This window comes from Pyrgilauda ruficollis, unplaced genomic scaffold (genome assembly GCF_017590135.1).
Source record: "Pyrgilauda ruficollis isolate IOZ18807 unplaced genomic scaffold, ASM1759013v1 scaffold83, whole genome shotgun sequence".
Lineage (NCBI taxonomy): Eukaryota > Metazoa > Chordata > Aves > Passeriformes > Passeridae > Pyrgilauda > Pyrgilauda ruficollis.
This window is the reverse complement of record NW_024530266.1, coordinates 1,021,569-1,042,066: the sequence shown is the minus strand read 5'-3', so window position 1 is coordinate 1,042,066 and position 20,498 is coordinate 1,021,569. Positions and strand designations below refer to the sequence as shown.

At 45.3% G+C, this 20,498-nt stretch overlaps 2 protein-coding genes across 14 annotated transcripts in view; one reads left to right on the top strand and one right to left on the bottom strand.

Annotated features, from left to right (window-relative positions):
• The window catches only part of PCNT (pericentrin), a 71,401-nt gene extending 63,584 nt beyond the window's left edge, over positions 1 to 7,817 (bottom strand). For 12 of the 13 annotated variants that reach the window (XM_041487691.1, XM_041487701.1, XM_041487702.1 and 9 more), the window contains exons 1-4: positions 7,684 to 7,810; positions 2,571 to 2,768; positions 993 to 1,043; positions 24 to 203 (exon numbers count right to left, since the gene is read on the bottom strand). In XM_041487691.1, coding sequence (XP_041343625.1) covers positions 24 to 203; positions 993 to 1,043; positions 2,571 to 2,768; positions 7,684 to 7,737 — 483 coding nt within the window. In that variant the 5' untranslated portion in view covers positions 7,738 to 7,810. Of the gene's footprint in view, positions 1 to 23; positions 204 to 992; positions 1,044 to 2,570; positions 2,769 to 7,683 lie in introns of all 13 variants that reach the window. The other variant, XM_041487690.1, reaches the window with a different exon arrangement.
• A 3,694-nt stretch (positions 7,818 to 11,511) lies between these two features.
• Positions 11,512 to 18,344, top strand: CUNH21orf58 (chromosome unknown C21orf58 homolog; the record flags this gene model as incomplete). The annotated part of the gene is made up of 7 exons (XM_041487720.1): positions 11,512 to 11,577; positions 12,205 to 12,262; positions 13,682 to 13,749; positions 14,341 to 14,484; positions 15,302 to 15,416; positions 17,506 to 17,645; positions 18,186 to 18,344. Coding segments are annotated over exons 1-7 (744 nt in total), but the record flags the coding sequence as incomplete, so codon positions are not given.
• Between the last annotated feature and the right edge of the window lie 2,154 nt (positions 18,345 to 20,498).

The window sequence follows — 20,498 nt, the reverse complement described above, 5'->3', positions numbered from 1 at the left end:
TTACCCAGTTCTGTGAAACATACCTGAAGCTGCATGGAATCGTTGTGCTGGGTAAGTTGGTCCTGCAGCTCATCCATCTGTGCAGTGAGCCTTTCCACTGCTTCCTGTTTTTCCAGCAGCCTGCTCTCCAGCTCAGCTATCCTCACCTGACACACCTGGGCATCAGCCTCGCTGTATTCTGCAGCAGGATTTATCCTATCTTTCTTCATAAAGGAAACAGAAATGCATTTGTTCACTAAAAATACCATTTTGTGGTACAGCTTCAAGGTTAAGTCCTGGGCGAATTCTACTTTAAAAGTAACTCAACGCTGGGACTTTGTATCTAATAGAAACATTACATCAGGCTTAAAAACTTCAAATTAAAAATGATCACAGATAATATATTACCATGATAGTTTAAAGCACAAAAGTAAAGTCAAAGTGTTGTGATTCTATAGCACCAAATGGTGGCAACATGCCATTTTGGCATGTATTGGGGTTTAAATACCTCCAGCTGTGAGGAAGGAAGCAGAATATTACCAATTTAAACAAAGCCCTTACATGCATTTGACTGGAGAACAGCCCACCCAAATGAGAAACAACAATGTAAAGCTCTTTCAGTAAAATGAAATTGCTGTGGTTTCTTAGGAGCAACATTGTTACCATCATCACAGAGGATACAGTATCTTGTACTTTATTTTGACTACTTTTCCGTTGTATTGTATGAAACAATGAAAAATGAACCCATGTATCAATTGGTAACACCAAAACATTCACATTTCCCTGGGCAAAGTCTATGATTTTACAAAACACAATTTTCTCAGCAACCAATTTTCAGAGCCAGTACATGTACATACAGAGAAATGCTTGTTTTACACCATAAAATAGTGAAATCAGATCAATTTTATCATATTTGATAACAATGTTCAATTAATCATTTTAGCAACCAATTATCAGTCTTTTTTCAGCTCTACCCAGCATCTTTTACTAAAGATACACCTTTTCACACTTACTTCAGTTGCATGATCATCCAGTGGCTCCCAGCTAGACAAATCAGCGCTGCCCTGGTAAATGAACAAATAAAACAAACACTAAATCAAAGCTATTTTAAATAAAAATAAGGAAAAACAGAATTATTTTGGAAGCATCTTAAGCATGAGCCAGAAAGGTCTGTGTTGTGAGAAACTGACTTCATGCTAAATCCAGCTGGTCTTTCACGGTGAAATGAACTAAACTGCAAAAAAAAAACCAACCAAACAAAAGCATTATGATGCCCACTTAAATTTATGGCTAATCCTCAACACTGATTCAATGCTTGATCCTCTGCTGTTGCAGCTGGCAAACACTTGAGCAATCTTTATTCTACTACTAAAAACTGACAGGAGATTATTTAACAAACATGCTAAAACCATTCAGGTAACCACAAAAGTAACACCTTTCTCTGACATACAGATTTAACATAGCTTGATATCTTGAGAGAGATTTCCCTCACTAAATTCACAACAAGACCAAGATGACTATTGCACTGTTTGGAAAAGGCAATCCACAGCTCTCCCTGCATTTTGATTCTGCTTGAAGTAGTTCCCAATGATTACTGTCTCCCTAGAGGCACCCTCTCCAGGTAACCTAGAATTCCAGCTGCTTTACAAACCAGCTATTTTGAAAAAAGTTGCTTAGCAGCAGTAAGTGATTTTTGTTTGTTTTTTAAATTTAAGCTCACATGAATGTAGCAAGGACACTGCTATGGCTGAGTGACAAAACATTATGTTTTTCCTCAGTGTGCAGCTTCATAAAAGCCTTTGCAATGCTAACATTTTGTTGAAGATATTCTGAAAGCATCAGGGATACCCTCACAACAGAAAGCAGGATAACACACGTAAATTTTATCCCCTATCACTGCAGGTTTGCAAACACGTTAGTTTGATGCTATTGTGGTATGTTGTGTAAACACACCAACATCTGGAGAGATGCTTTTGGTGCAGAAGGCACCACCTCCCCAAAATTCTTCCCACAGAGAATGTGACTACCTTTAGAGAGCTATTAGTACATACATACCAAAATACATCAGACACAAGCAGAGTCACACCTCAAACAAATCTGTGGAAATAGCATCTATGCTGGCTTTACAATGGCTACTGAGAGCTTGCTGGAATAAATTATAGTTTTTCAGAAAACATTTAAGCATATTTGAGCCAGCCAAGTGATACAAAACCAAATTAATGCTGTGCATTATAAGGCCCTGGCAGTTTTTAATCTGTTGATCTCCCACTCCAGATTTGCCATTTCATAAATTCACAGCCACATAACCACAGGTCTGCCCAAAGATAAGTCCACGGCAGTGAAAGACTTGAATTTAGGAGGCTAATAGCTACCTGGCAATAACAGGTGCCCAGGCCATACTGTGGAGATGCCTTAGTAAATGAGATGACTTTGTTAGAGTGAACTATTCCAAGTGAAAATCAAGCAGTTCACTTACCTCCCAGGGGCAGCTAGTGGCCAGTGAGCTAACACTCAATTGAGTCAAACAACCAACTGCAACACTTGTTACCTGCAGAAGGAGCGGAGCAAAGGCAAGAAATACTAACATTTACCTGTGCCTCTGCTGCTGCCTCTGGCAGGTTGGTGTCTTCAGCCTGACCCTCTAGGCCCTTCCCAGCACCTCTGGCTGCTACTGGGTGCTCTTCCTTCGGAAGGTCATGCATGTGGACAGCCGAGCCCTTCCTCTTCGCCGCCTTTTTCTGCGACTGCGCGACGTCGCCCTTTGCTTTTCGCTGTCTGAAGTAAGCAAACTGTTCAGGAAAGATTGCAAGAGGTACAGGGAGAGGTAAGCAAGGAAAAAGTAGCAGGACCACAAGATTAACACAGTCATGGGTGACGAAGCTCCTGTCTTGATAAAACATATACATCTGCAGAAAAACTGCTTTATCTGCCTGCTTGCCACACATTCACAACATACTGGATAACTGTGCCATCAAGCAGCAAATCTCACACCAGCACTAAAGGCTCATTTCCACACAAGAACCAAAGTTTTACTCAGTGAAATTTTGTGTGTCAATAATAATCCAGAACTGCAGCAAGACAAATTAGTAAAGGAACGAGTTGCCAATATACTAGAAGCGTTAGGAAAAAATAACAATTGAGCAGTTTTCCTGCAAGACCAGCAAAAACAAGAACCCCCTCGTCATGGTGGCAGCACCAGCACACCCCTACAAATACATCTAAACAGGTCTTAGCCAGCGTCAGCTTTGAGATAAGGATTCACTTCCGTTAATTTTAATGCTCCTTCCCTGCCACCCCCTTAAGAGAACACAGCAAAACTTCTTCGCCAGAAAGCAGCCTCCAGTACATAAATAGAAAATCAATTAAGCCAGGTCATTTTAATTTCTTCTGTTGAAGAATCAGATGCTCTACTTTATCAGGCTATCACAGCTCTACAAAGCCCCAGAGACTTGTAAAGAATGTCACTGACAATTTATTACCCAACTCTCCCTAACACCCTAAACAGCTTAAAAAGGATTATTGTTATTTTCAACTCTAGTATTGTGTTTAGGCAGCATTTCCAAGTAGCATCTCCCACACAGCAGAAATCCAGACATCCTTCTGATAAGGAAAAAGACTTCTTCAAGGTTAAAACCACAGATTACCAAGTGCAGTGTTATAACCTTGTGATGAGACAAAACAGGTAGTTAACTGATGACTGGATGTAAACATCACTGCCAAGTTCTACCTGCAATACATGTGAAAATCCACTGCTTGACAGCTTGGTTTTCCTGTCAAACAGCCACCTTGCAGAAAAATCTTGTCCCATTCTTCTCATTCAGTTTGTGAAAAGGTCAGGAACTTCTACCTGACAGCTTAGCTACTCAACAGGTGCACAGTTACACATCTGCTACACCCAGCAGCCTGTTTAAAAGGTACATTTGCAGAAAGACATCAATTTCTTACCAGCTGATCAAATTCTTATGTACAAAAAACTTAAGATTACCTTAAGATTAATTTCTACAGTTACTAATACTGAAATGCAGATTAAATGAAGGTTGCCAGACCTGTGCCTTTCATAACAAACAGAACAGACCATAAAGCTGCAGTGAGACACAAATACTATCCTCTGAAACCAGGTGTCAACTCCAGCACTCACTGATGGCAATGTGTGTCAAAAATAGCTACAGCACTGATTGACCTGATAACATGGGGAAACGGGGCAGGAGGAAACCTGCAGAAAAATGGAGAGTAGAGGAAACTGCTGAAGCAGGGAAAAAGGGAAAACAGGAGTAAAACAAGCAGAAAAGATGAGTGGGCATTACAGAGAGCAGTTACTGATCAATGAAGGAGACCAAGAATCTCACATTAAAATACCAGGACTTGGCATGACTGAACACCTAAACACTATACATTTTTAAATGCACAGTTCAAAGAAAACAACTTATTTTCTTCCATTCACACGCACTAAACATATAAAATCAAAATACATGCCATGCAAAAATATCTAACCACACCAAAATTTTATGGAACTACTGGAGTTGATGGAGTGGCATGTTCCAGATTTATGCAAAAAGTTCTATTTAGAGCAATACCAGGTTTCCAAAGCCTTTTATCAGCTACACAAAGTTAAGTGTTGTTGCAAAAGAATCTCAAATTCACAGCCAGCCATCCAACACGAAGCAGTGAGTGTGAATGTGAGGAAAGCAAGACACAACTGCCTCTGCCTCATCACAGTGAGATCCCATCACGCCTGTTTTGAATGATTTAACTCTCCTTTTGCTTTATAGAAGCCATGCAAAGGTGAAAGCTTGACTTTTAGCCAAGATGTAGCACTGCCACAGGAACCCTGAGAGCACTGTCCTCCACAGCATCCCAAGCAGCTGCTGTAAGACAAGAACACCTTGTAGACACCTTTCTACAAGTACCAAAGCACTGCAACTTCACTTCACCAGGACCAGTGGGTTCAAAGTTGATGTATTACTTTATGTAATACAACTGCTTCAGAAATTAGTAGCAAAACCAACACCCAGAGAAAACAGAACAGAGCAGAAAAACCACATCAGCACCAAACAGAAACAGGTTGTTCAAATAAACGTTAGTCCAGCTCTTGGATACAGCAAACATAAGCAACAAGTCATCTTAGACAAAACCCAGAAATATTTTCTAGACCTTCCTCAAAACGATGAGGTGAGAAAACTTCCTGGAAAACCTGCACTCATTTTCCAGGTCCTAACTGTAAAATGGAAACAGAGCAAAACTTCCCACACCTGAGGTATGGCACAGAGAGCTCTGTAACTAGAGGCACAGGTGATCAATATGCAGACTAATTAATGTGAGGTAGAAACAAAGGAGAAAAAAAGCAGCACTGAATAATTAGGCTTGTTCTGTTTCTCAATTACTACCCTGACTATGAGCATTGCATTTGATAGAAACAGGAATCTGAGGTACCTGATACAGTCAGTACTTAGCTGCCAATTACAGTCTCCAATAAATACAACAGTTGGCATTATTATTATTATTAGGTGATAAATGCATCTCAAGAATGGAATTTTAAATTGCTATATGAAAAAGAATAATGCAAGCATTGGTCTGAAAAGGAGAACATTTAGATCATATTTCTTTGCTGAGCCATTGCTTAGCAGACTAAAACCTAGGGATGCCAAAGATGAAATAATTCCTTTCCTGGAGGGTGGGGGTGAGGCAAAAAGCCCCCAGGAGTTCACACCTCCAGAGTGAAGCAGCACCAAACTGCAGTTACATCACTGCCCAGGCTGCTACAACAGAGGCTCTCACACACAAGCCAGCCTCCCTCCTGTCCCCTGCTGCCAGCAGCTCCTGAGAGATGGTTCAGAAAGCTCCTCTGATGGGCACTGAACACTCCTGTGTCACACCAGAGGTGGGAGCACCTTCAGCTGCTCCAGGCTGCACCACAGCAAGGAGAAGCTGCACTTGCCCATGGCTCTTCCTCCCTTTCAAAACTGTGCTGTATCCATGAGGAGGGGAGCACAGAGAAAAGCAGAAAAAAAAAGAAAAGCAGAGGAATAAAAGAGAGGAAATGTCACCTGGGTGTTTTTTGGAAGCTGTCTGGTGCCCACAATCTGCCAGCCAGGGACCAGATCTCTGTGACATTTTCATCAGCAGAGGAAGCACTACATCCATACAGCAGCAACACTGATGGGGCTGCTAATGATGTTTGGTTTTTCTTTTAATGGGAAGAGGGAGATTTAGCACACAGTATAAAAAAGAGTAAATGCAACCCTGGCTCTGCAGGTATAACTTGAAACAGAAGGGAAGTCCCTGCTTTTCTTCTTTTAATGGCAAACAACAGTTTACCAACAGGTGGGAACTAGTAACTTACTCAAGCTAAGTCTGTCACATTTTTCAATCATAAAGAGGTCCTGCATCTGGAGTTAATGTATGTTAACAGAAATGTTAACACAGGTCCTGCCACACTAAGGTAACCTTTCAACCTGAAGAACTGCTGCTCTCAGAACTCTCTCTTGAGCAGCCGTTCTCCAGCACAAAGTTGTGTTCTCACAGCCCATCACAAGGCTGGGAAGGCAGGCAGATGAGAACCTGCTGAGCAGGAGCAGGCAGTGTGGAATCCATGGCAGCATCAGGGAGGGCCAGGCCAGGCATGGAGGAGCTGCACTGCCCATCACCAGGCTGCAGCAGAGCTCCAGCTATGACCCTGCTCCCTTCCACAAACGCTCTTTGATTTTCCTGTGCACAGCACTGGTGGGAAGCAGCTGAAACAGACACACAGGACAGCTCCAAGGCATCTCTAACCCACTAGCCAGGTATCCAGGCTGGCTCCCTGCAGAAAGGGCAGGATCTGGAAAGATCTGATGGGTCCCAACTTCCCCCGAGCTTGTCTAGCTATAGCCCCCTCCAGTCCGACTGGAGTGGTGAGAACTAAAAGCTTTATTTAGCAGGGACAGCCAGAAGAGAAATATGCCAAAACCAGCCCAAAACCCAGCAGAAATGCCGAACTAAAAGGAAAGTAACCAAGCATTTCCAACCAGCTCCTTGAACATCGCTACCAAAACAAAGCAGGAGCTTTGTTTATCTAACGGGGTTAGCAGACAACCAGCGTTAAACGCATGGCTGCAGGTAATAATTACTTGGGGAATGTTATCTTTATGAATCAGCCTCATCCTGCGAGCTCTACACAAGTCCCTAAACTACACCCAAGTGCAGACACTGAAATGTTCAAAGCTTATGAAGCGTTTGCTGGAAACCATCAACCCGAGCCCAGCTCTCGCTCCCCCTGCGCACACCCAGGCAAGCAACAAAACACCACCTGTTCTTTGGGATCCTCAGCTGCGAACGCGGTGTTCCCACAAACACCGACTCCCGGGCTAAAATGGGAGAGCTGGGAAGAAAAAAACCCAAAACGCAAGGAGAGCAGAGCCTGAAGCAGGCACACGCACAGCTGCCGGCTGCTCTGCGCTGGCCCCAGGCAATGTCTCCATGCCTGTGCAGCGGGACGGGCCCCGCAGGCACGAGCACCGCTGGGCACTTTTCCTACGGAGCCTCGGTGCCAAGAGAGCCCCACCGGGCTCCGGGGACACCCCCGGGCCGGCACCCCGCACCCAGCTCCGGAACGCCCCACGGAGGGGAGCGACCCGGGCCGGGCTGAGGCGAAGCAGGCGGGGCCTGGCAGCGCACCGGCACCGGGGAGGGCGCAGCCTCCGCCTAACCGGAACCCCTTCCCCTCACCTTGGCCCTGCCTGCCTCCAGCTTGCGCCGCCGCGCCTCCTCCTGCGCCTCCATAGAGCGGCCGGGCTGCCCCGTGCCCCCCGCGCCCTCACGGCGGCGGCGGCAGTGCAGCGTCGGTCATGGCCGCCCCGGGCCCTCCCCGCCCGCCGCCGCGCCGCGCGGGGCGGAGCTCTGCGCCCATTGGCCACAGCTCCTGACGCGCCGCGGCCGCCGGCCAATGGCGATGGCTTTCCTCAGCCGGGCTCCGCCCACTCGCGCTAAGTGGCTGCTGGGATAGCCCGGGCAAGCCGGCGCGAGCAGCCAGCCACGCCCCCTCTGCGGCAGCCACCAATGGGAGCGTCCGGCGCCATTTCAAAAGGGCCGCCGTCCCCGCCCAGCGCGGGAGACAGCCAATGGGGAACGCGAACTAGGAGGAGGCCGATGGAGGCGGGGCTAGCGGCGGCCAATGGAGGCGGGGCTAGCGGCGGCCAATAGGGTGCGAGGAGGGTTGGTGGCTCCTTTCCCGCCTTTTTGTTTATTTGTAAATTTTTAGCCAAGAAATGAATTAATGCTCATTGGCTCTGAGGTGCATGATTCTCTTCAGTAGTCAGCATTCCGTCCTGTGTTACTTATTGATTTCTCGCTCTTCATGCTAATTTGGTCGCCATTCTTTAATCCCTCGATTGTCATTTTGTTGTGCATGGAGTTGTCTCCAACTTTCCAGGCTTCTGTCTCCTCTGGAGTCTTCTGGTTACTCCAATGTCCTTGAAGGGCCAAAAATTTAAGATCCCAGATGTCCAACCTTAAATTCCCTTTTGCTCTGCTTATTGAAGCTACAAAACTGGTGGCTTCTTTGTATTTTGAAGTCACTGAGTTATAAAAATACAGGCTTTAGTCAAATGTGTTACTCGGAGCAGCGTGCTGGATTGGCGAACATTAAAAAGCCCGTCTGCTTCGAGGGCAATGCCAAAAGACAAAGTCTGAATGATGAAATGTCTTAGGGAACACCTCCCAGGATCAGGCAGCCACAACTTTTCTGGGCAACCTGTTCCAGGGCTCCACAGAGAATAATTTTTTCCCTAATATCCAATCTAAACCTGCTCTCTGTCAGTGGGGAGACATTTCCCCTTGTCCTGCCACTCCAAGCCCCTGCAAATTGTCTCTCTCCATCTTTCTTGTGCGCTCCCTTCAGACCCTGAAAGGCCACACTTAGGTCACCCCAAAGTTCCTCTTTTTCAGGCTGATCAGTCCCAAGTCTCTCAGCCTTTCCTCACAGCAGAGCTCCTCCACCCCTATAATCATCTTGGCCATTACCATAATATATTTTTAAATTGTCTTTTATAACTCATAGAAATTAAAATTAAGGGTATAAAATATCAAAACCAATAAAAGACATCAAAGAAATACAATACTAGTATGGACCTCATGAGGTTATCTAATCCATTCTTACATCTGAGGAGCCCTGCAATGTTCAACACCTTTGGGTTTTTAATTGTTCCTAAACAACTTGTGTGAAAGGTTTTTTTTGTTTTGATAGCTGCTCCATCATTTCCCTTAGTGGGTAAATGAAGATTTTGCTCCCTGTTTCTATCAGGTTTTCTCTTCCTCATTAAGCCAAATGTTTTTCCAGACAAACCCCCCACTCCACCCCATTTTTTGATTGTATCCTCTCATTTATTTAAAAACTGCCGGCCTGTCCTCTTTTCACCATTTACTTACTAATTAAACAAAGCCAGTCGTTTAAAGCCTTCCTTAGAACATACATTTTGTAAATGCACCCTTAATATTTTTTTTTTTTTTCTTTCCTGGACTTTCTTTCCCTCTTGAACCACCATGTCTAAAAATAAACACAGTGCCCAAACTCTGACTTCAGCCCTGCTAAATAGAGCAGAATAATGATGTCCTGTGAGGTGCACGTAACACACCTGTTATTCCTTTGTGGCATTGCATTTGCCTGGTTTTGATCTTTTGAATTTTCATCCTCAAGTGTGATCTCTTGTGTGGGATTCAGTGTAGCTACAGAGCCCTTCCAGCCAGATCTGGGGTGTGGCTGGCACATTCCTGGCACCCCGTTAATGAGCAGGTTGTAAGATGTCCCAAGAGTAAGGATCACGCTGTGACCAAGGCATCCATAACTGCGGGAGAAGAAAGATCCTTTAGCAGGTTTGCTGAAAAGTGCCTTTTAAAAATAATCCCTGGATTAAAAAAATAAATAAATAAATAAATCCTGGATTTCCTCTGGGATACCTGTCACATCAAGCAAAAAAATTCTCTTTATTTCCTCTTTAGTAAATTCACACTGGTGCTGTACTTTTAATGGAACACTTATACCTGGTTCTTTTTGTCAAACTCTCTCGTGGCCCTCTTTTCATACTGCAATGAAGGCTCTAGAAATTCAGCTTTTAGGGGCACTGAACCAAACCAGTTGATGCTAAAATAATCAGCTCAGTATTCACCAGCATTCAAAAAGGGGTGGGTTTCTTTCCCAGCACTGGAGCAAACCGTGCCTCTGCACTTTGCAGGCATAACTAGGAAACTCCTTGTCAAAGGCTGCTGCAGCTGCTCACGTGGAGGGCTCAGAGAAAAATCTTGTTGGGTTTTCAAGTATAGAAATGGACTCAGAGTTGTTTCCCAGGAGAGCTGCTGGCAAGTGAGAGGATTTTCTCCTCTTGCTGTTCAGCCCAGCTCTGACCCATCACAGCTGCTTTAGGGATCCCTGCACCTTGGTTTCCCCGAGTTCTCCAGAGCCTTCCAGCCCGTGTGTTTTTAGGGATGGGGTGTGTGGGTCTGTGCTGCTCTCACACGGCTCAGGAGCATCCCTGAGCTGCTCCAGCTGCCAGCAGTGGCTCTGCTGCAGTTTTGCTGTGGCCTTTCGGGTGAGGAAGGGCTTCTAACTTCTCTCTCCTGGGAGCAGAGGATTCTAACTTGGTTGTAACTTGTCTCTCCTGGGCTTAAAATCTCCCACTGAGAAAGAGTGTCTGCCACTTGGCTTTCTTTCTCTTGCCTTGGTGTTCATTTCATGGATGTCTCTGATAAATGTGGCCCTGGTTTTATGCTGGTAGGGCTTTGCTGGGAAAGGGAGACATTCTGCAGCTTTCCTGGGAAATGGTAACCAAAAGGATGTTACACCATAGCCTCTTGACTCTTGAACTTACCCAGGAGAGGGTTCCAGCTATGCTCCTTCATTTTTTTAGTCACTGTGTGGTGATAACTCATGTAAAGGGCTATGTTAAAAGTGTGCAGACCCCTTCTAGTGGAATAAACAGGTGCCACTCAGCAAGACCATAATCTGACTGCTGGCACTGGGCTTGTTTTAAAGAACCATTGGCTTTTATTTCTTTCTTTCTTCTCCACTAATGTGCCAGGCATTTGCTTTGCCAAAAGTACACAAGCTTCTGTGCCTGGAGATGAAATTGTTTATGTTACCTGTTGACACTATAAACTTAGCAACCAGGAACAAGCCTCTGAGCTAATTAAAAGTCTCTAACAACACAGAGGCCAGGCTTAGTGATGCTGCCAGGGGAAGGATAGCAACCATTAGGAACAGACAAATAAATATTCGGTCTCAGTTGCCTTCCTGTGAGCACCACAACCTGCAGCACAAAAGTATGTGGAGAGAAATGGCAGGAAAAGCTGTGTCTGTGAGCTTGTGAATGCCTGTGCTCATTCTGAGCTGGGAGTGAGACTGAAGCTTTTATCTGCTTCTCTCAATTTCTGCTCATCTTGTATTTTTGTTTTTTAGTAATGGAATTATGCTGTGAGGATTGTGGAGGGGGAAAAAATGAGCCCTGGAAACCTATCTGCCTCTGTTTGTCTTTTTAACCTGCTTTTGCCTGCCTGCTCTTCCAGGAGATAATGGCAGATCCTTCAGTGGTGGATCACCTGGCACGACTGAAACTCAAACTGCTAGAAAAGGTAAGGGAATCGTTCTGCAGGGGTCACCTCTGCTCTGCTTTTTGCTCTTGCATGTTGAAGCATTAACACTGTGTGTTAAAACAGTATAACTCTACTGAGATACACTGAGGAGTGGTACTACTTGCTTTCCCTTTCTTAAATAACATTCTACAAGTTTACCTGGACCTGCAGTAAATTAAATTGACTTTCATTTTATGGGAGATGTCACCAGTTAGCTCAAAGCCAGTTTGAGCTGGGACAGACAAAGTTTAGGAGTAAATCTTGGGTAAAGAGAATCTCAGATTGTTTTAAGGCAATTTCATGTCTGCTTTCACATAAGATGTGTTGCCTGGTCAGACCTTTGCTGAATTAAGAGTCCAAACTCAACATTATCAAGTTCTTCATATGATGCAGCTCTCTGCCCTGCAAAATAAATTATGTCTCCTGATTCACTGTGCTATCAATTTTAAGGTCTGGAATAGCTTGCACAGTTGGAAGCATCACTGTTCTTCACTGTAACTACATTTGTAATGAGACATTTCCTACTTCTCTGTTTCCTCTATCCCAAACATGTGCCATAGGCTTGGAAATCTTTATGAGCTTTTCTGCCTGACTTATAACCAGTTCTGGTTATGGTTCTGCCAACAGAGACTAGAAAATGAACAGGAGAACTTAGAGAAGATGGAATTGTCTCTCCCAGCTGCAAGTAAGAGAAGCGTTTGTCCTAATTTTAGTCATACTTTGGAAAGGGCTTGCTTATGTTCTCAGGCATGAGTTCCTCAGGAGATGATCCCCTCTCTTCCCTTCATCTGTGAGCTAACTGCTTTTGATCTTTTGAATTTCTTCAGCTGTTTTTTTCCTGACCAAGGGAAGTGAACAACCAGCTGAGCACTAACATAGGATGGATTCCTGCCCAGGCGTCCTCTGCAGCCTCTCAGCTGGAGCAAACTGTGCTGATCCAGCTTGTCCCAGCTCTTACACCTAGGAGTACACCCTGCTGTAGTCCAGCTGTTTGCCTGGCTTTGGTGATCCTGAAAAAACAGGAGGAACACTTCATTTCTTTGCATGGCACATGCACTGTTTATATTATCTAAGGATCCAAGGCCACCAGTAGAAGCTCGGTGATCTTTCTAGACTGTACTGTGGGCTCCTATTCACTGATCTGGTGCACAAATAGTTGGAATTTTCTAATGCTGTGGCCAAACATTTTTAAAAAATCCCCTATAGCAGCTTACAGTTTCAAAATACAAAACGGTGCTTTCCAGAGCAGATGCCAGGCATGGCTCCAAAGTGCATGAAAACATTCTTGCTTATCTTCGTTTCAAAATCAATTGTGTGTGGGATGAACTGAAAAGGAAGTTAATTCAGAACAAAAAGGAAACAGAAAAGTTGACATTCAAACCAGAGTTTGATGGAGCTGTTACTACAAACAGGCATCCTCTGCATGCGCAGGGCACATCTAGAAAATTTCAGCCTGAAATGGATTCCTAAACCAGGAGGTTAAAAGGGGGCTTTAGAGAGCAATGTTAAGAGTTTATTTTGAGAGGTGTTTTGCCTTTGCAGAGCTGCTGAGCAGCTGTGGCTACACATGGCACAAAGTCATTGTCCATGCATGTATTTGACAAGAAAAGTAGCCCAAGCCTTTTGTGGAAGAACTCAAGCTGTTGAAGCAGGGCTGTGCAGAGTCCTCAGGCAGGTGCAAAGGAGTCTCTTTATTGCAAAAACCAGACCTTTTTGAGCAGTTAGGCCTTTACCAGTTACATAGTTTTAAATCATATCAAACACAATCCAACCAACCACCATACGTCACGATGTGAGCACTTCATGGTGGTATAAATTCTTTTTCTACCCCTAATTCAGCTGAGTCTCTTTCCCACAGTCCTTTTCTGCTTAGCCAAAGTAGCAGGCATGAGCAATGATTTTACAAGGGTAACAAGGCCTTATTTTGTAAGTTTTTACCCATATGCAACATCCAGCTATCCAATAACACATTTTCCACATTCATATCATGTGAATATATGATATGAATATATCATATATTCACATATATATATGTGAACGGGTGCTGTAATAGCTCTGTCTTTGTGATCCTTTGAGGAGATAATGGAGACTCTTCCTCTTCCAGGAAACAGACCTCAGGACATGCTCCAAAGTGCCCTGAGGCAAAGGAAAGATCTGCTGCAGGAGCTCAGGGTAAGAGCCCTCTCTGGCCTGGAGGAGCAGACATGGCCCAGTTGCCTGCACACCCACTGCTGATGTGGGTTCAGTGTTTTCCTGGCCTTTGGTTCTGGGGCTGGGCAGGATTTAGTGCTCTGCTGCTTTGGAATATAAAGGCTGGGCCAGCTAATCAGGGAAAGAGCCTGGAGAGCAGCCTGGCTTATCTCACTACAGCTGAGGGAGCTTGCACCTGCTTCAGGCACTAAGGTGGGATGATTCTGCTTCTCCTGAGCTGCTGTGGCAGAAACTTTCTGTGCCAAAATGCAAAGAAGGGATTTTTAGCGATGCCAAAGTAGAGACAGTAGTAATTGTTATTTATTCCTAGTTTGTGGAGGATACCAACAATTATTAAAATGTTTTCCTAGACTTTTGTCAGCTTGTTTTGCGCATTTTTTTTCCCAATCCTTTTTGCTTATGCTTCAAGATCTGTGGGAAGGAATATAGAGGCACTGGCAGTGCCCTTGCTGCAGGTTCCCAGGGGCTAATCCCTTTTAGTCCAGGGAGCATAACCATACTGTCTGCCTTGCTGTGACCAGATTTTCTTTAAGAAAATACTTGACTTTGCAGGAGCAGCACCTTCTGGAAGAGCTTTCACAGCCACCTGCACCAGATGGGGGACACTGCCATGACCACAGAGTTGCCCTGCCACAAATCTACCAGATCCCTTTTCCAGCTTCCCCGGTGGAGCCACCAAGGATTATCCAGCAGACAGTAAGGATTGTCTCCTAGAAAACACCACCAGCACTGTGCCAGTCTGAGCTGACAATCATTTGGGAGCTGTATGGAATTGTTCATTCCACAAAAAGGGACGATATGCCTCTTGCTCTTTTATGGGACCCTTGCTGCCTGCAGCGAAACCTAAGGGGAAATCATCTTGTCAATAAGGCCCAAAATTAACAATGGGAATGGTTTGCTCTTGGAGCAAGATGGCAAAAGGAGTGGTGTCACCATGACATATTTTATGAAAATCCTTTCGATAGGGTTTTCTCCTGAGAAGTTGAGGAGTCTCAGGAAAGAAATGTATATAATAACTATTTGCTGTTGTGGAATGCAACAGGTATATTTGTGATTGGTCTGTGTTGGTTGTATTTAATTAATGACCAATCACAGTTAGACTCTCTGAGAGTCACGAGCTTTTGTTATTATTCTTTTCTTTTTCTTTTTAACCTTCTGGAGGATCTTTTCTCACTATTCTTTTAGTTTAGTTTTAGTATAACATTTTAATATAATATCATATCATAATATAATAAACCAGCCTTCTAAAACATGGAGTCAAGATTCTCATCTCTTCCCTCGTCCTGGGACCCTGGAACACACCCATGGAATGGCAGGGCTGCTCACACTCCAGCCTTGCCATTCAGCCACTTTCTAATGCACCTCACTGTCTGCTCAGGCAGTCCACAGCCTCAACAGCTTCTCCACGACAATCCCAGAGTTTTCCTGAAGCCTAGGCAGATGACAGCTGTTCCCATAGCTAGGGAGCTGGCCAAAACCAAGCCTGACTTCTCCATTTTCCTTCCTGTTCCAGGTGCCAGCTCAGCCTGCCACCATCATCCAGCAGTTGCCTCAGCCCTCCCCTGTGATCACACAGATTCCCCCAGCCCAGCCCTCTGCAGCCCCCCGCTCTGGGAGCATTAAGGAAGGTAACAACCCCTCTCCAGAGGCCTGGAGAGGGCAGGGCAGGTGCCGTGGCAACTGGAAGGGGACATGGGATGGTGTCCAAGCTCGTTAGGGATGTGCTGTTTAATGAGCTGGTGGAGCTTTGGGAGTTGTGCTTCATAGATGGGATGGGTACCAGTTGTGAAAGGCATTCTGTTGTGAAACTCTTATCACTAAAACTAAAGAAAAAGGAACTACAGACTCAAGGGAAGATTGGGAAAGCAAAACAGCTCAACTCGTGGCACTGAGTAATATTAACAAAGTCAAAGTCATGCACATGGCTGATTCTAGAACTGGCAAACAGGCTTCTAAAATCTGGTTTTATTCTTTTGTTCCTTCCTAACCTGCTGTTCAATCTCCTCAGGCTTTTGTTTGTACCCTGTGTTTGGAAACAAGACAGAACATCTGAAAGTGTTGTTCTAAATATAGTGCAATGCCAATAAAAGAGTTTGTTTCTAAACCTAGGCGGTGCTACTGGGAAATAATACATGAGCTAAAACCTGGGACAATTTCCCTGGCTCAGCCTTCAGCCAAAGGTTCATCCCACCCAAGAATCCTCAGTCATGGACCTGAAGTATTTCTCAGCTCATACTTCATCTAAGTGTCTGGATTTTTGAATCAGAATTTATTTCCATAACCAAAATAGTCCAAATCCACTCATGACTTCTCTGAAGCTGCTACATGTAAACTACTTTTTGTATGATCAGTAAAAAGGAAAATGAGAGTTGCCTTCATTATTTTTTCGCTTCTTTTTTTCTCCCCTCTCCCTCTTCACTTCTCCCCAAGTGAATTAGTTACACTGCACAAGTCCTTTGGATCCCAGAGATCGTGTAAGGAGATTTGATGTGCCTGAAATGACAGACTGAGTGCTGGACTTGATGATGCTAAAGCTCTTTTCCAACCTTTTCCATTCTATGAGTCAGCTGACTCTCACTCAAGGTGGCCCTGCAATATCACATAAATGTGAGGAAACCTCTCCCAGCAAAGCAGTGATCTGGGGCTGGAGCAACGGAGAGCACAGCCAGGAGCCTGCCCTTGCTGCAGCAAGGGAAAGCTGCAGCTCAGCTCTTCTCCATCCTGCCATGCAGCACAGGCAGGGCTGTGGGCTGGCAGGGCAAGACAAAATGCTCAGCAGCAGCTTTCTTGTAGGAGGGAGGAGAAACAGGAAAGCTGGGGTGAACAACCCCATTCACAGACATTAACTCTGCACTGTCTGGGGAAATAGTGCCAATATTCTTCACGTGTGTCTTGGTTTGAACAGACAGGTGTCTGTTAAGGAAGGCAGGGGCCTTCCTTGAAAAGGAAAATGTAAGCTCTTTCTCTCTGAATTATTATAATTTTTTAATTAAGGGGTTTTCAGATAAAGATATGGAAATAGGAAGTTTTTTTATGAGGAAAATTAACAAAAATACAAATGCAATAGTACGAAAAACCTAGAAAATAAACTACTGACAGAGTTAGAACACGACTTGACACTCTGTTGGCTAGGGTGTTAGTAGCAGTTTTGATTAAACAGTGGCTGTAGTTTTCTTGGAGTGACGGATGTGGTTTTGTTGAAGCAGTGATTTTGTAGAAGGGTGTAGGGGTTTTTTTGAAGGTCTGGTGATGCTGTAGGTGGGTTTGGTCTTTTTCTGGGAATGTAGTGGAGAAGATAGTTGTTCTTTTGGGAATTTAGTGGGGAAAGGGTGTCTCTGTTGTTTTAAGTCTCAGATTATATTTAGGTAGGAATGTCTGGCTCTTCTTTCTGGGTGGAGCATCTTACAATGGGATGATGTAATTTTTATCAGCCATGCAGGGACACTCAGTGGCCTATAAATAGAAGATATCTCTCTGGAGGGAGGATTGGTTGTGGAAGAGATAAAGAAAACTGCCCAGTGAACAGAAGATAACTGCCCTACTCCTAACAGATGGCAAATAGAATGCACACATATCTTACAAGTCAGGACAATGTGCCCCCTTTCAGCTGCTTTGCCTTTGTTGCAGTGACCACTCTGTGTGCTGGAGGACACTCCTTACCACGATGCCTCTGCTGCTTGTCAGTTTTGGATAAAGCTCTTATCCTTCCCTTCCCAGATATGGTGGAGATGATGCTGATGCAGAATGCTCAGATGCACCAGATCATGATGCAGAACATGATGCTGAAGGCTCTGCCACCAGCCCTGCTCACGCAGCCTGGGGGAGCCGGCTGTGCCCCGCTCCAGCACCCGCGGCAGGTAACACCACCCAGCCTGGCTGTGCTCTCCATTGCTCCAGCCCCGATCACTGCTTTCCTGGGAGAGGTTTCCTCACATTTATGTGATATTGCAGGGCCACCTTGAGTGAGAGTCAGCTGACTCATAGAATGGAAAAGGTTGGAAAAGTCCTTTAGCATCATCTTCTCCCTGGGAGGGCACCAGGCCTGGGCAAAACACACAGAGAGCTGGGAGAGCCAGAGCACTGTGGAGGACACTGTGCCTTAGGAAAGATGGCAGAGGAAGAGCATGCCCTGATGGCCACCTTCCTCTCCAGGCCACCCTGGCATGCTGCATTTCCCTGGCATTGACTCATGGAATAAATTGGAGGGAGTGGGGGCTGAGGATCAGGTGAAATCTGAAGTGACCATGTGTTCTTGGACCTTCTCTACTGGAACCTGCAGATTGTTCTCCAAAGGTCTTCCTTTCCCAGGGGGTGGCTGAGTGGAACCCTGCCCCCTCACCTAGGACCCCGTGGGGGGCACAGGTTTCTGCAGCCGCCCTTTGTCTCTCTCCAAGAAGGAGCTGCAGCTCGCTGCTCCCCTGGCCGCGAAGGCAGAGAGGCCCAGGGCACCTGTGGTGCACCACCACCACCACTACCCTCCCACGGGGGTGCTCCCAGTGCCCCCCAGCAGCTTCCTGCCCACCTCCACAGAGCAGCCCTGGAGCAGCGGCTCTGCCCAGCCCATGTAAGTCAGCAGGAGCTGTGACGTGCGCTTGCAGTCCTTTCTCCCTGCCCAGGTGGGGTGGCAAGGCGGATTGTGGGGTAAATGTGGGGATCTGACAAGGGTGAGGATCACACTGGTTCCCCACCCTGCCTTTTGGGTCTCCCTGTGAGCCCAGCAGTCACCTGCTAAATAAATCAGGGCTGGGGAGGGGATGGGGAAGTCTTTTACATTCAGGCTAAGGTTCCCAGCAGGGTTTATGTTCTTAAAGCACTGCTGGGACATTTGCTACTCAGAAATTCCTGGGAAAATAAAAACCCAAACCACCAGCTAAGAAAAATGGTACAAAGAGAGGGGAGTATCAGAAATAATGTTGAGCCTTTGCCATAAGCTTGTGCTTGCAGCTGAAGGGGGTGGATTTCAAGTGCAGAAATGGCTGAACTTCTCCCCAGGATGCTCCCAAATCCATAGAGCCCTTCAGCCCTGTGCAGAGGTCACAGCCAGCTCCTCCAGGGGCTCACTTGCTTTGTGCCTTCCTCTGAGCTTGTCCTGCTTGCCTTCCTAGGTGCTAGGAAGTTCTTACTTGCCAAGGCTGGTAAAGAAATGCCCCTTGCTAGAGCATGGAAGTGCGGGTGACATGGGGACACACCGAGAACTCAACTTTTATTTCTGTCCATGGCTCTTTCAGAGCCTTAGTGAACAGGAGAACAGGATGGAGGCAGCTGCAGCCTTGGGCACGGGTGACCTGCTGGCAGGGGTATCTGTACAGCCCTCTTCAGCAGGGGATTTGAATTCCTGAACAGATTATTTCCCTAATGGGATTATAAGGGATGAACATTTCTACCTATTTCCCCTTGACACGGGTTTGTAATCTGAACCAGTAAAGAACTCCTGGCTCCTGTCAGGATCAGTGCAATTCACTGCAGAAATCAGTAGGTCTTGTCATGGCCTTCAAACTTTTTTCTTCCTCTTCTTCAGCTGCCTGCCACCACAAGGTATGAGACCAAACTCGTCTTTTTGCAGCTGCAGCACTACTGGCTGTCACTAAATACAATAACCCTGTTTTTTCTTGTTGCAGGTGGCCCACATACTGACAGTACAGGATCCTCTGCAAGTGGACCATAGCCTTTCTAAAACCAATAAAATCCTGCTGTTCTTCCTCAGCCATTGACATGTCTTTTTCTTCAGCAACATAAATCAATCACTTTTCCCTCCTTTACTTTTCCCCAGAGGACAGGCTTTCATCCATGCCCATGTTATCCTGTCCTTTTTAGTTTTATTTACGACTTTTTAAAAGGCACCCTCAGAGTTTTTATCAAGCAACACTTTTTCATGCTCTCAGCAGCCTGGTTTTGCTTAATATAGAAAGATGAATGATGATTTTATAGTACTTTCTCAATATCTTCCCACCTTCTGTTTTTAGAGTGGAGAACATCTGTACACTGGGTTTTTCCTCATGCAGTTTGTGAGTGAGTCTGATTAAGAAAACCCAGGGACCTAAAGTTTGTTTGGAATGAAGAAAAGATAGTAACTATCACTGCTGGAAACTAATCATGTGCCGTCTGTGTTTCAAAAACAATTAATGAATAATTTATTTACTATGTAAAACCGACCTTGCCCTTTGCCCTCTCTGCTCTGTTGTCTTTGAGATTCTTACTGCTCTCTGCAACTCCTCACTTTCTACAACTACCTGAAAGAGGAAATGGCCTCAGGTTGTGCCGTTGGATTGAATATTAGGAAGAAACTCTTGACTGAAAGCATTGTCAGACATTGGAAGAGGCTGCCCAGGGAAGCACTTGAGTCCTGTCCCATCCCTGTAGGTCTTGATGTGGCATTTAGGGTCATAGCTTAGTGGTGTGCTTGGCAGTACTGGGCTAACAGCTGGGACTCGATGTTCTCAGAGGGCTTTTTCTGCCTTAATGATTCTCTGAGCCAAATCTGCTGGGGCCTGGCAGGTTTAGCAATAAGTTGTACTTGGTGATACAAATATCTGCAGTTTCACTGTCTGTTTGATTATTGTATTTGGCTCTAATTGGCTCCTCCCTTTGCAATGCTTACTGTGGGCAGCATTGGCTCAGCAGAGCATTTCCTCCCAAGGATGGGCATGTGAAATAATGCCTGCAGAGATGTCTCCTCACAACCTTGTCTAAGTCCTGGAAAGCTTCTGCAG